This window comes from Cebidichthys violaceus, unplaced genomic scaffold (assembly GCF_023349555.1).
Source record: "Cebidichthys violaceus isolate CVI_PGR_0920_01 unplaced genomic scaffold, fCebVio1.0.p SCAF_95, whole genome shotgun sequence".
Classification (NCBI taxonomy): Eukaryota; Metazoa; Chordata; class Actinopteri; order Perciformes; family Stichaeidae; genus Cebidichthys; species Cebidichthys violaceus.
This window is the reverse complement of record NW_027176981.1, coordinates 230,304-244,812: the sequence shown is the minus strand read 5'-3', so window position 1 is coordinate 244,812 and position 14,509 is coordinate 230,304. Positions and strand designations below refer to the sequence as shown.

Below are 14,509 nucleotides of genomic sequence, written 5' to 3'. Positions count from 1 at the left end.
TGTGTGTATACATGGGTTAAGTGTGTTGTTTTACTGTGTTAGTGGCTATTGATTTGTAGCCTATTGGACCAGCCTTTTTGTCTGTCAATTTGGACAACAGACAGTTGATAAATGCTCTGTTTAATCTACAGTGATTATACAAATGTACCACTCACTTGGCTGCCATAGCTTTCATTTTAAGTTATCCTTGGAGTTTAAAACCTTCACGTGTTCTTTTCTATACACTATTCAGTCTATTCAGGTAAGCTAACCTTCCAACAAGTCTAAGAGTCTACAGTCACGTTAGCCATTTTAGTAAAGCTATAATTGTGTCCATTCCGTAGACTCTTTTGTCCAAGGTATTTTGCCTTTATGCTCCATAGGAAACAAGAGCTAGATGTCATCACAAAGTGGAAGTGTACAGTGCTATTTTTGAGCTAAATGCTAAAATTCATCCAATATTTGTTGCGTTATTTCAGTCTGGACCGACGTGAATGGTTCTCATGAGCAGCAGTAAACACGAAGTTGAGAAGAAAAGTGCGCCACCTTCAGACCACAACTAAATCTACTGGAAGGCCAAGAAAAAATAGCATTCAAATACCTGACAGTAATATTTACCAATAGATGATCTCTGAGAGTGCGGCTCAAAAACATCTCAACAGCAAGGCCTTTTAGCTGTATACAGAACTAATTTGATTCTAGTCATTTGTTGCACTGCTATACACAATCTTCCGGTTAATGATAAACCAGAAGACAAATACATTTATATGTGTGCCTTTCAGGTGATATCGTTTCTCTGAACGTTATTCTAAGGGCAGAGAATGGTACGTAGAAGGTATTACTGAAACATGCAAACAATTGGTATTCCTTTCCACTGTGGACATGTAGGCGTCATTAGTGTCCTTGCCTGCACTTGCCAATTATCTTCCATCTCACCTTTCACCTCTAAATTATATCAAATAGCCTGTTTCGTGTTTTGTCTATTGTTTTGCTTACGGCATTTGATATGAATCAATGCACTCTTAATTTGTTAAAGCTACATCAAAGCTGCACTTGGCAATGTTTTTGATAATATTAATAGACCAAAATAATATTTGTAAGAGTTCTGTCAAAGTTATAAGAGTGAATTATCACTCATGGTTCCTCTCAGCTGTACTGAGCTTTTTAGCATCTTTAAGCCTATTGTTTTTTTTATCCCGCATTTTTACTGATTTGGCTCATCAATCCCCTCCAAAAGTCTCTGATAAACCCATTGTACATTACCTGTCCAGCAATCCATAAACAGACAAAGTTAGCAACTCACTGGTGAACACAGTGGAGCATTTAGCAGCTAAAGAGTCACATATTTCCCTTAGCAGTTGGTGGAGACCAAAACAAAGCTAAAAGCAGATATTAAACATAAACCCATGAGTGCTCATGTTGGTCTGTATATTCTGGAGTTGTGAACACAGGAGGTGACTGTTTGTGAACACTTCATGAGGTGATGGTAATTTTTGTGTTTGTAGCTTGTTTCCCTGCCTCCAAGTGGCCAATAAAAAAGTAAATGAATGCTGTTTTTTGAGTATTTAAAGACTTTTCTAATACTTTTGTATTTTTCTAAGTAGGAATACTTTGCTACTTGCCATACTGAGTTGCACCTCTGGTGTGTAGTCTGATGCCTCTGATTGCAGTCGTAACTTCTGAGTGAAAGTTGTACCATTTGTGTTTGAATCGGCAAAGAACTGGTGGCGCATAACGATAAGGTAATAATATAATTTTATGAGCTTTGTTGCGATTATTAAGCAATTAAGAGAACAGAGATCCTAATCAAAATCAGCAGGGTGTATTATGCTTATTACAGTGTGTAAGAAACCAGAGATTCATTGATTTCATTTTGCTCCCGACAGTTAAATAGGTCCTTCATTAACAATATTTTGGTGCAGGGCCAGCTTCTTTGACGGAGGGGAAAAGTGGGTGTTCATGCTACAATGCTTTATTTGATCCCAAGGCCAGCGAGAGGAAATGACTTTCTTTTATTTCCTTTTATTTCTGAACTTTTGATTTCAGTAACCCCTATAGAGGACATCCATCAGTGTCACACAAGTGCCTACAGTAGTTTCTGTATTTATCTTTGGTTGAACCACTCAAGGTTTTCTCTTAATTTGCCTGAGCCCTGAGCCTTCATTTCCTTCCCCAAAACTTGAAGAGCCAGCATGCCTAAATAATTAACTCTCATTAATTCAGCACTAATTAGACAGTGTACTGTTGAGATATGCATGGGTAATGTGTAGGTGTTTGTGTGTCTTAAAAGCTTTTTGATGGAGCTTGCTGGCAGTTTCACTGTTTACCTCCCTCCTGTGAAGTAGAAGCCATGAAGGGAGAAATTAACAGCAACTAGAAGCCAAATGCTGACACTTTTTTTTGTGTCTGTAAAGTTTGTCAGATCTGCTGCTTCGCCAGAAAAGCACCTGGTTGTTTTTCTACGCTAAATATTTATTTGACAGCTCAACGTTGAAGTTCTAACCCTCTGGCTTTGCTTATTAGAGTTTATGATTATTTTGAGTGAATTTGAATATATAAATAACATGGGTGGGTTTATTACAACTTAGGGCTTTTATTTTCATGCTTTGGAACCTATTCCCATCAGTACTAATTACATTGTGCGTTAATTGCACAGATCTTGCAACGTAGCAACATTGCTAAAAAGTAATCAGCGAGGGCAGGAAACATGAAAAGGCAGATGGCCTGTCAGGTTTTAAATAAAGAAAATATATCTGCAAAAAATTCTGAAAGCCATTCTTCTTTTAAGTCATTTTTAAAACAAAAGGACAAAATTCTTTGGTTCTAGCCTTTTTGTTTTTTCACTTATTTTGGTATTTCTGACTGTCAACAGTCAACATCAGTTTGCATTGGGGTGTGGGAGCTGCTTCTAGTGCACAGTACTACTGTGGATGAACGCAGCCAATGTAGATGCTGATAGAGGACTTAAAAGAATGGTTCAACATTTTGGGAATTACTCTTGTTCACTTACTTGCCGAGAGTAAAATGAGAAAATAGATACTAGTATCATGTTTGTAAGGTAAATATAAAGCTGGAGCCAGCAGTTGGTTAGCTTAGCTTAGCATGCAGAGTAGAAACAGCTAGCCTCCTGTACCTTCGTCCAAAAGTAATAAAATCCACATACCAGCACCTCTGAAGCTCACTAATGAACACGCCATATCTCATTTTATTCAATCTGTACAAAAACCAATGTGTAAAAATGATACGCTGTAGTTTAACAGGGGTTGTGTGCGGGACTATTTCTTGGCCTGGCACAGCCACTTTGTGGAGTCTCCTCTAGTTGCCTGGCAACCTCACTGTGACGGCAAGACTCCAGGTGCCGATGAGCTGTTTCGCTATGAAGCCAGTGTGGACAAGGTGTCGCATAAATCTGCCACACTGCTCCTGACCTCAAGATGTTTCTCCGTCGTCGCTCCTTGTGTTGGTCTTTGTTGTTGTAACACTTTAGCGCACTTGGTTGTGGCACATCTGATGTGTCAGAAAGGCCGATACACACAATGCCACAGCATTAGTGCAGCATTTGTAATGGTCGATCAATACCAGCGAGTCAACTGATATTACTCCGTCGGTTGTTGATATTTCTGGTGTTCAAACCTCACTGCACTCTGTTGTGGAAATAATAGCAGAGAGTTCTCAAAATGGATGAATTCAATTTTACAGCAGTTCTTTTAATGTCAGGGCAAACAAATGAACGCGGTCGAGTGGGAAAGCCATGCTACAGTCATGATAGTTTTTGCTGGTGTCATTATTTTGATATGGTTTTACTTGACTTTTAATAGAGACTACGTCAAAGGGCGGATACTGTAGCAGCAACTGTTCCAATGTCTCCCTTTACTGTTATACAAAGCATGCAATGGATATGATAATAACATCATATGGTAAAACGTGTGTATGTATGACATTATCAACAGAGTTTCAGGTTTTTCCCTTTTTTATTTTTTATTTGGATGACTTCTTATGGGTCCTGATTATCCATATGTATTCAAAGTAAGTGCTGGTGAGGCAGCTTGATTGACAGTTAGCTTAGAGCTGTCTGATGCTTGAGGCTGCTGATGAATATCGATGGTCATTTGTCAATAGCTCAACATTAAGTGTAGTTTATTTTTTTTAAAGATATTTTTTTGTTGCTTGTTAACCTTTATTTAACAGAGGACAGCGTGGAAATGTGGACGTCGCAGTAATGTGGTATGTGTGTTTATTCTTTGCCTGTGTGTGTGTGTGTGTGTGTGTGTGTGTGTGTGTTGTCTTTGTGTCCCTGTAACTGTCAAGCGCTTTTGTCTTTGTGTTTTAATTAATAATTGTTCAGTATGTGTGGCTGTCGCCGAATATGTGTGCGTCGGTCTTCCTTACTGTCGTTTGCACGTACATTTGTGTTTGTGTGTGTGTGTGCTCGTGTGCGATGCAGTGTGTGGGTGTCTACTCTGCACCGCACACACAAAAAAAGGTCAGTCTGTCATTCCACGATCTTCCACTTAACTGCCTCCATGCTTATCAGCTAACACACACACACCTTCGAAATTATGACTTAAGACCTTTTTGTGTCAGCTTTCAGCATTGATTTCCTCAGCTCCCGATTGAAGCTTGTTATTTAATTTTTGGGACGAAGTGCCAAAGGGAAATGTGTGCAGCGTTCAGAAGACATTTAAACCAACACTGCACGATAGAGTTTCTGCATGGTGGCTTTGGGCCCGACTAGTTTTCAGAATTTGTGTTGTGCTCCTCCAACTGGTTTGAAGTTTGCAGGGCATAAACCTGTTTCATGCTTGCTGTGATCAGCGCGGTTCCAGCTCCCAGCTGACATTGGGTGAAGGCAGGGTTCACACTGGACAGGTCGCCAGACTTTCGCTGGGCTGACAGATGGAGACAGACAACCATTCACGCTCCCAGTCACACCTACAGGCAATTTAGAGTCATCAATTATTCTTTGGGAGGAAGCCGGAGAATCCAGAGAAAACCCACGCTGACACGGGGAGAACATGCAAACTCCACAGAGAAGAGCACGTCCAGCCCGGGAATCAAACCCTTTTACTATGAGGTACTGAGCTACTACAACACCATGCAGCCCTAATTTGTAACAGTGCATTCTATTTTATAAGCTTATCATATAATTTGTAAGACCTGTAAAATGATCAACTAGTTAGTATGTAGCTTTTAAATAAAAGAAGTGGAGTAAAGAGTTTAATAATTGCCTCTGAAATGTAGTAAATTGGAACTAAATTAGCGTAAAATAGGCATAATCAAGTATAGTACAAGCACCTCAGAAAGGCTTAAATTGAGGCGACAACTCAATGAGCTACAATCCTCAATGAATCCTTTTTATTGTAATGAGCTGGCTTGCTTTGACCCACATTAGTGTAATCTAATTTGGATGTGGTTCAAGGTGTGTAGGCTGGACCGCAGTCATCCTTGAGCTCACACTTAACTCTCTGTGTTTTTGTCAGCTTGTTATCATCTGAGTTATGTGGATGTTCTTCCAAAAATGACCCTGGAAGACTGTAGTTTTCTGGTGTAACAGATGGCTGTAGATATTGTAGATGGGGAGAAAAATGGATAGAAGCTCTCAAAATCGTGCACAGTAATCTCTTTATTTTCAACCTTTTAATGCGTTTTGAATTTTGTATTATTTAGTTTTAACTCAGAGGTCCTTCTCTCCGCTGGTCTCTACTTTTATTGCTTTGGTTATTGAGCAGCTCTGGCAGACCTCGTCATTAATTTAAGGGGATCGAAATGAGAGGGAGAGTAAAAACAGACGAAGTAAGTGAAGAGGTCGAGGGTACAATGAGAAAAAGAGTGGGGATAAGAGAGAAAATGAGATGGAATTGGAGCATCGGGTTATTGAAAAACCATTTATCGAGCAGCAATGCAGGTTGCTGCTTATATGAGTGGGCAATAGTAAGAGGGCAGGAATGTCTGTCTGCTAAATCCAGCTGGAGGTATGAGTCTTCACAATGAGGATGATTTGTCAACATAAAAGTTTGAATTTTAACTTCCTCTTGATGAAAAGTGTGTGAGTTGTTTGTGCATGCAAAGATGGAATTCCACCATTTTCAGAAGCACTGAACAAAGATGGTGGGACCTGGGCCCGGATTTATCCAACATCTCAGTATTTGTGCTGAAAATTAAACTCGGGCTGACATAAGAGTTATTTATGAAGACCTTTACACTTACTCTCATGGCTCGGGACTATTCCTTGGAAAGAGGGTGACATCCCTGTTTTAAGACACTCAAAGCCGCAGAGCAGAAAATGAGATGATGCTTTTTTGACAGCTGCGTTTGAAATATTGTATTTGCAGAAAAAGGTGCCACTTTTGAATGTGTTTGTTTTATGTATATAGGCAAATAAGGAAAGTGACTTGCTTTTTAATAAATAGATTACATATCATAATGATATATTTGCACAGCAGGCTTTAACTTAAAACTGGCAAGCAACTCAATTGGCCATAAAAAATAAGTTTGACTCTGCTGCATTCAATTATGCAGGTCTCTAGCTGTATTGATTTTTTGGGAACACTTGGTGCTCAGGAGCTGCAGTGTTTATTCATGGACAAACTGTAACCTACACTGTACATTAACTGCCATGAGACTACTTCACAAAGCGAGACGTGAGCTGTCCAATTATCTCTGTCTCTGTTGGCTAACTTGCCTTCACCAGATTGACTTGACAGCAGAAATTTTCTGAACCGAAATAGTTTTCATGTCGGCTCCATTAGAAGAAATCTAGTGTTGGTATGTAGGCTTGTTGATTCATTGATTTCATTTTCCCGCGCCATATAGCGAGTGTATCTGCCTGTTGGGAGACTGGGACCCTTGATCAATCAATGTAGATACAGTTTATAAGTTCAAAAGACATCTACAGCGGCACATTTATGTGATTTAAACAGCTGTATATGCAGATCACGTTTCACTAAATCCAACACAAACAGACAAAGATTTAAAAAAATGCAGGGGGATGTTGGGGATGATGACTAAAATATGATTATGGTGTTTATTATATTTCATATCACGCATCATATAGAGCTCCTGTAACTTTCACCAGCAATACAAAATGAAATCCCCTCCCCAAATATTACAAGGATTACGGTAATAATAAGTAACCCCTCGGTAGGGTCTTATGACCACTCACGTAGTTTTAAAATAGTGCCGCATCTGTGCATTTTGACCTGATGATGGCACTAAAGTAAAAGTCAGGGAATCAGCAAAGTTGATACATTCACCCTCTGGGGACCATGAATTGGTGTACGAAATTTCAATGCAACCCATCAAATTTGTTGACATATTTCAGTCTGAGCCAGAAGACAGACATTACCATTCCTAGAGCCATTCACTGCCATGGCTAACAAAATATCTCTCCACTATTTTCACTCTGCCATCAGTACTTACAGCAACGGATAAATATTTAAACTATGATTTATCTAAAGGCAGCTTGTGGAAATTGATAGATCTCTGCGTTCTCCGAGGCACATTAAGAATTATCAAAGATTGACTCTCACTCGCCAAATTGTTGGTAATGACACACAATCGACAATACTGCAACAAAAACACCATGTCTTTGTAACTTCTAACAGGTTAGGACTACTTTTTTATATCAGCAGAGATACAATAAGAGTCATTTCCTGGGCTAATAAACACATTTGGGCTATTTAGGACTGGAAATCCTGCTCTGAGACGCCCACATCTTTGTTTTGTGTGTGTGGGTTTATGTCTACATGAGTACAGGTGTGTTGGTTCACATATGTGTCCTTGTATGTAAAATAAATGCCCAGCCTCTTGTTTGTTTTTCCAGGTCAGCAACACAGTATGAGCCTTTAGATTCAGTGTAAATGCCACATTAAGCTGGAGATCACTATTATTTTTAGGTGTAACGGTTTATGGTGTTGTAAGTCAAATCAAACTTTATTTACAGGTTGTCTATATCAAACAGGACTTTTACATTTTTTTTTGAAGACAACACAAATCATATGAGGAGGCTTGATCTCTTATGTCTCTTATCTCCTCAAGTATAACGAGAAGAATTTAACACATGGATCATTATTTCCTGTAATTTTTTAATTTCTACATAAAGCCTTCTCCTATCTAGATCTGCTCATCACAGAGAGCTGACAGATTTCACATCAAAGCTGAAACATTCTGCCGGATGGTGTTGTGGACTCACAGTTATATAAACACCCAGCCTACACACAGTGCCGCTAACATCTTTACTCCGGTGTAAAGTACAACACTAGTAACACTTTTGTGTCGCTGTAGCACTCCATCATCGACCCCTGTTAGTCCTGCTTCCATCAGACGTTAACACAGACATCTCAGTTGACTCCTACATAAAAAGAACCCAAAAAAAACGACATAATTCAACAAACTACCAGTGAGTCAGAATAACCATTTCTGGTTACTTATAATGGCCCTGAAATATCCGCTCCTAGCAGCTGAATAGCAAATGGATTTGAAATGGCTTCACCTGTAAATCTCACCCAGTGTTTAATTTCTTTTTCAACTTCAGCTTCCTCTTTTTTCATTACACATATGAGTAATGTACAACGTGGCTATTATTTCTAGTTATATGAAAAAAAAGAAATTATTGTGTCAGATCCCAAAAAGTTTCCCAATGAAGAATTGGCACAGTTAAACCCAGGAAATGTCTGTTGCACAATGTGCCGGCTGTGAGCAATGCTTCCTTGGTGGTAGTTCAGGGTGTTAAGCGGGTCTTTTTCCTGACCTGTGCTCTGTTCAGACACTTCTACCGGACACATCTTCTCTCTTTGGGAGACAGTCAGACATGGGATGTTGTGAGGGCCTGTTTGTGGCTCACTATGAGGTCAGCAAGGCTAAGACTAAGTGGCCTTAACCTCCTGGCCCCATTGGTGAAGAGACTGCAAGATTGGTGGCCTGCAGTTTTGGTCTGACCCATGGTCATGGCCTTGTACTTGGTTGGTGAAAGGGAATTCAAGCACTCAGTTCAGACTACAAAACAGCCCTGTAATAAAAAAACGGAAAAAAAGTTGGTACCGGTGAGATGTAAAATGATCTAGTAAGTCCAGGCAGGTCATGAGTTCAAAGGTTTATCAAATGCAAAAACACTTCAGAGCAGTTTACAATTTAATGAGGAAGTATTTTGCAACTGACGACGGCGGCAGATATTGTATTTAGTAGAAATATGCCGTTCACGTTACGAAGTGATCCGCCTGGAATTGTGCTTGGTTAATAAGGTTTAAAGACGAGCGTGGTCATGATTACACAAACCAGCGTTGGTGGTCTGCTAGAAAATAAAACCAACCAGGTTTCCCGTGTTGAAGTCCAATATTTTGTCCACTCATGATTCCAACGGCTGCTTGAGGGCTTTGTCACTTGAATGCCATTTTGGGGCACTTGCTAGAACAATTGATACCGTCTTCTGCTTGGGAAGAGAGTCTCCTGTTTTTTTTTATCTAACCCTTTGCACTCAGCAGCCATGGCGGAGTGACTGTGATTTTCAAGCAGGGCTGTTGTCTGTCTGAAAGCAACCCAAGGATTATAGGCTATAGGCTTAAAGAGAAATTAAAAAAAGGTTATGCATCGCAACTCTTGAGTTTTGGTGCTGGGTTAGGCTAGAAAAGACATTTTTCGGAGGCATTGATGGAACCATCCTTCTTACATGTAATAACATGTACTTTAGTGAGCTGCTCAGAAATGAGGGAGTGTCTCAGATTGCTACTGTAATTAACAATATAATCTGTAACCCTCTCTCAACCGCCATCATAAAGGACTTCTCCTGAGCTTCTATGGGCATACAACAGTTTGTTTCCAGAGGCTGCCCTTGGGGCAGTTGCTCTTTCAAGGCTTGTAGTGCAGTAAACATGCAGCAAATGCTTCTTCGAAGATGTTAAGTGTTTCCCATTTGTAAGGTAAACCAACTATAATTCACTGTGCCCCATGCAATATGGATGAAATGCATTAAGAATGAGGGAAAGTACGTCGTCTGCGATTGGGCCAATTGCTCAAGGCTTCAAACCCACCAACACAGCCTCTGGATCTACAATTTGACTTTAAGGCAGAGAACTGGATGCAAACCAAAAGGAACTTTTGATGCAAGTGATGCATCATTCAACAGAGTGATCAAATAATTTAGGCTTTATTTGCTCTTGTGATTGCCTTATTTTCACACGTACACTGTGCTGAGCCACTTGCCTGCAGAGTTGCTCCAGCCTGTGATTTGTTACTCAATTTTAATATAGTCCCCTTCAACCTAGCCGGCACTTATTCAATTCAGTTTGATGGAATGCAATTTAGCGTGTTACGTGCGAGTATGTTGACATGCTTTTTAACGTTGACTGCCTCCTACTGTACCCTCCTTCTACTATATTCAGCCGCTTTCTATCATGAGGTCACTTACTTTCTTTCATGCTGAGGTCTTCATTTTGTCTGACCTGCCAACCTGCCCACTGTGGTTAGTTGGGTTTGAGAGGAGATGCCACCTCAATTTAAAAAAAAAAAAAAAAAAGTATTTTTCAACTGAGAGTGAAAAGCAATCATAACTTAAATTTCTCTGCTGAGTGTGGGCCAACAGATCAGGTGTTTTTTTGCCACCGACTAATCTGTTTCTCTCCAGACCCCAAAAGGTTTTCATCTGGGATTTTGATGCAGTTGTCTGGCCAACCTTCGCTTTTGGAGAGAGTGAACTATAAACTTCTATTCATGTCACGTCCATCTTTCTTGTTGTAACGGGTCCTTCACTTAGAGAAAAAAAAGACTTCCTTCCATCCATCCATTATCTGTAACCACTTATCTTATTCAGGGTCGCAGGGGGGCTGGACAGTAATGGACTATACACTCAACTCTAAGAGAAAATGCTAAACCGTCCAGGGAGGGACAAACATGCAGAAGTTTTAAACTGTTGAGTCATTTGAGTGTGGATAACACAGTGGGCAACTTCCAGGTCTGAAAAGGGAGGCCATTGCGGAAGTGACCTACACTTGCATTCTTTCTACTGACCAGGGGGCGACTCCTCTGGTTGCCAAACGAAGTCTATGGTAAAATGACTCTACTTCTCACTTGATTTATTCCCTCAGTAAACATTGTAAACATGAGTTTATGGTCTCAATATCTAGTTTCAAGTCTTCTTCAATACAGCATGATGTTCATTTGGTACATTTTGGCCCCATTTAATGTAAAATAGATCATAAAACCGGTTATGCTTTAGGACGGGGCTACTTTGTGATTGACAAGTCAGAGTTGTCGGTGTTTTCGTCTTACAACTTTAACCCTTTCACAGTGTGCTTTCAGTTCTTAAAAGTTGACTGTAACATTTTGGTTGCCTAGAAATGTCTTCATTCAGCGTTCGGTTGTACTGAGTTCCACCTTCTTGTGTCACCTCTAGTTGCAAAAAGCGAAGATTGGTGACAACCAAAAACTAAGATGGCGCCTGCCAAAATGCCAAACTGGAGACCTCAAAACAGCAGTCCACAAACCAGTGGTTGACGTCACTGTGACTACATCCACTTCTTATTTACAGTCTGCGGGATATCGTGTACTTTAGATTTAAAGAATGTGTCTTTATAGTTTGTGCATGTTAAAACAACCAATAGAGGAAAGTGCCCTGGTGGCGGGTGTTATCATAGATTCTGCTTATGCAGCTCCCCTGAGATCTTCCTCCTCTGCCCAACAGAGACCTCAGAGCATGTGACTGAACTGCAAATCTCTGGTCTAATCCTCCAAGGAACACTAGAGTGTATGCAGCCTTAGCATCTGCATGCAGAAATTCTGCCATCCTGTTCTGCTTCATCCTGAGAGGCAGATATCGGATGACTGTCAGGATAAAGCAAATTTATAATGTGTCCAGGGATCATCATCCTCATCAAGGCAGAGACGCAGGCAGCAATAGCATCCCAGCAAGCCATTAATGGACAGTGATGTGCGTTGGATTTCACAGCAGGGTAACAAGACACGTTTAAAATGCAGAGACACACATGTTTAAACCTGTCTCTCTGTGAAACACAGGGCTGTTGATATTCCCACCGGGTCCTGACCGAGGCTTTGTGCTCATCAATCTTGTTTGCCAATTGCATCACATGCCGTGAAATGATAGATGGCAAAGTTAAATCTGTTCTCTCTTTAGTAAAATAGATTCATATTAATGCAGGAGCTGCTGCAACTGGTGACCGTCAAGTTGGTGTCATTTTGAAAAGATCCATACGACCAATTATTTTCCCCATGAAAAGATATCACAGAGGTATTGGAAAGCTATTTTGTGTGTGTGTGTGTGTGTGTGTGTGTGTGTGTGTGTGTGTGTGTGTGTGTGTGTGTGTGTGTGTGTGTGCGCGCACTATGCTTAACTGCTTGGCAGCTACGGTGTTGGTAAATGATGCAACTCCCTGAAACAAAGGTCTTCCTCAAAACAAAAGGTGTGTGTGTGTGTGTGTGTGTGTGTGTGTGTGTGTGCGTGTGCGTGTGCGTGTGTGTGTGTGTGTGCGTGTGCGTGTTCATTTGCATAGAACCCTAGATAGTAAGCTATATCCTTTCCAAACTCTATTTCCTTTAGAAAAAAGTGTTCCCCGTCGGCAGCCATTGAAAGCATCGCTATTTAATCTGGTTCTGATGCATCTGTAATGTTTTGAATAGCTGATTTTAATCATCTGTGTCAAGTGTCTTTATCACTTTTCTGTTCTTTCAAAAGTTTTTTTAATTATGTTTTCTTTTTTCTTTCAGAATAAAGTAATGAGCATTGATGCTGTGAAGGTCAAACTGCAGGTAAGAACAATACATCTCTTCGAATCTTTTTGTCTTCATCGGCTTTCATTTAGTCAAAGTTATGATACTTGTTCGTTCTTTTTTTAAAAACAAATCACCAGCGACTGTTTCCCATGGCACACATACCTCCCATACATCTTCACTGCCTCCTGTGGGAGGGCGAAGACAAAGGAAACGATGACTTAATGAGGCCTGAGTTAATCTCTATCAGTCAATTAGCCCGCTGCTCTGCCTGACTGAAGACACGAGAGGGAATAACAGACTTTCCATCAGATTACCAGCCCTGCAAGTTATCAGCAAGAGACAGAGAGAGATGCCGGTGAATCTTTGTCGTTCAAAAACAGCATTAGATACTGTCTGATGAGTTTTTCACGTCAATTACACAATGCTCATGCTCTCGCTCCCTCCATCTTCCTCATCTTTAATGGATCTGTGTTCATCCGTCAGTCATATCTGTCGAATGTGATATTTCAGGTGATTTCCCAGGAACGGGTTTAATGAAAGTTGCAGGCACATTTTTTAACTTCTTAGAAATTGTGTAACAGAAATTAAATTCAAAAATTACAGCAGAGTCCTGCACAGGTCCAGTTTTGCCAACCCGCACCCACCCGCACACAAACTTATTTGTGTTCTCAACCTCTGCCACTATTCATATAGTACTGTAAATATTTACCTGTGCCTGTACCCGTGATTTTATTTAAATAATTGTTTACACATTACACAACATTTTTGCAGGTAATCACGGATAATAAACATTAGTTTCTGGCCACGTGACGTCTGAAAGTCTAATATTTCCTCTTCTGTTAGCTCTGCTTTTGGTCTCCACCAACTCCTATGGGATATATTTGTTTCTTTCATTGCTAAATGCTCCACTATGTTCACCAGATAATCACTAACAGGACAGCTAGCACACTGTGGATTTAGCTGAACATTTTCAGTTTGCCTGCTTCATCTGGAAACCAATAAGGGCGTCAAAGAGTCAAAATATGAAAGTTGAGGGCCGTGAAACCAAAACAATGAGCTCAAAGATGCTCAAAATGTCCGTAGAGCTGAGGAGACCTGCAGAGCTGTACGTGGTGATAAATGAATCTGCATCAGCACCGCAGCATCTGCATTTCTTTTGGAAAATGTCCTCTTAACCATTTGCTGGCCATTTTTTTTCCATTGTTCCTGACTTTGTTTTAGGATGCATTCTCTTAGGATGATTTGATTCTTTGTAAAGTTGAATATAGTTATTCTATCTTAAATATTTCTCAGATTAGAACAAATTACCTGAATTTAAATGAAAAACGTGACAAAGACCCTGTGAGAAAGGGGAAGGGAGAGAGAAATAATCAATGACATCAAAACAATGACAGAGACGGTGTACCAAAGATCCAACAGGGTGTAGCATAAAGGAATATAATGGGGGGGTCAAAAAAAAACGTAAATGCCTTTTAAACATCCAGTGATCATTGTCAGTGTCATTATCTTTGTTATGAATCGGCCTCTGTAAAATAATAATGAAATACAAAGCACAGGTGTTAGTTGCAGCATTGTAAGTACGACAAGGAAAAATGTAAGGTCAGAGTGTTGTTTTGGTCCAATGCGATTCTGTTTGGCTGCTTAGCTTACATTCTTACATTGTGTACCGTATGTTCAACACACACTGTCAAATCTTTTCCTCACGCTGTTGGTTTCTCGCCTTTTTTTTTATTTTTGAAAGGCTAAAAAAAGGCAACACCATCCATGTTAAATGCCAAGTCACTCAAACTCAGTCTCCATACACACCTCT

The 14,509-nt window shown here is 40.1% G+C and overlaps 1 protein-coding gene across 1 annotated transcript in view; it reads left to right on the top strand.

Moving 5' to 3' along the window:
• The window catches only part of LOC137868054 (ras-related protein Rab-26), a 74,133-nt gene that overhangs the window by 19,172 nt on the left and 40,452 nt on the right, over window positions 1-14,509 (top strand). The window contains exon 3 of the mRNA XM_068704565.1: window positions 12,694-12,735. Within this exon, the coding sequence (XP_068560666.1) occupies window positions 12,694-12,735 (42 nt within the window). The remainder of the gene's footprint in view (window positions 1-12,693; window positions 12,736-14,509) is intronic.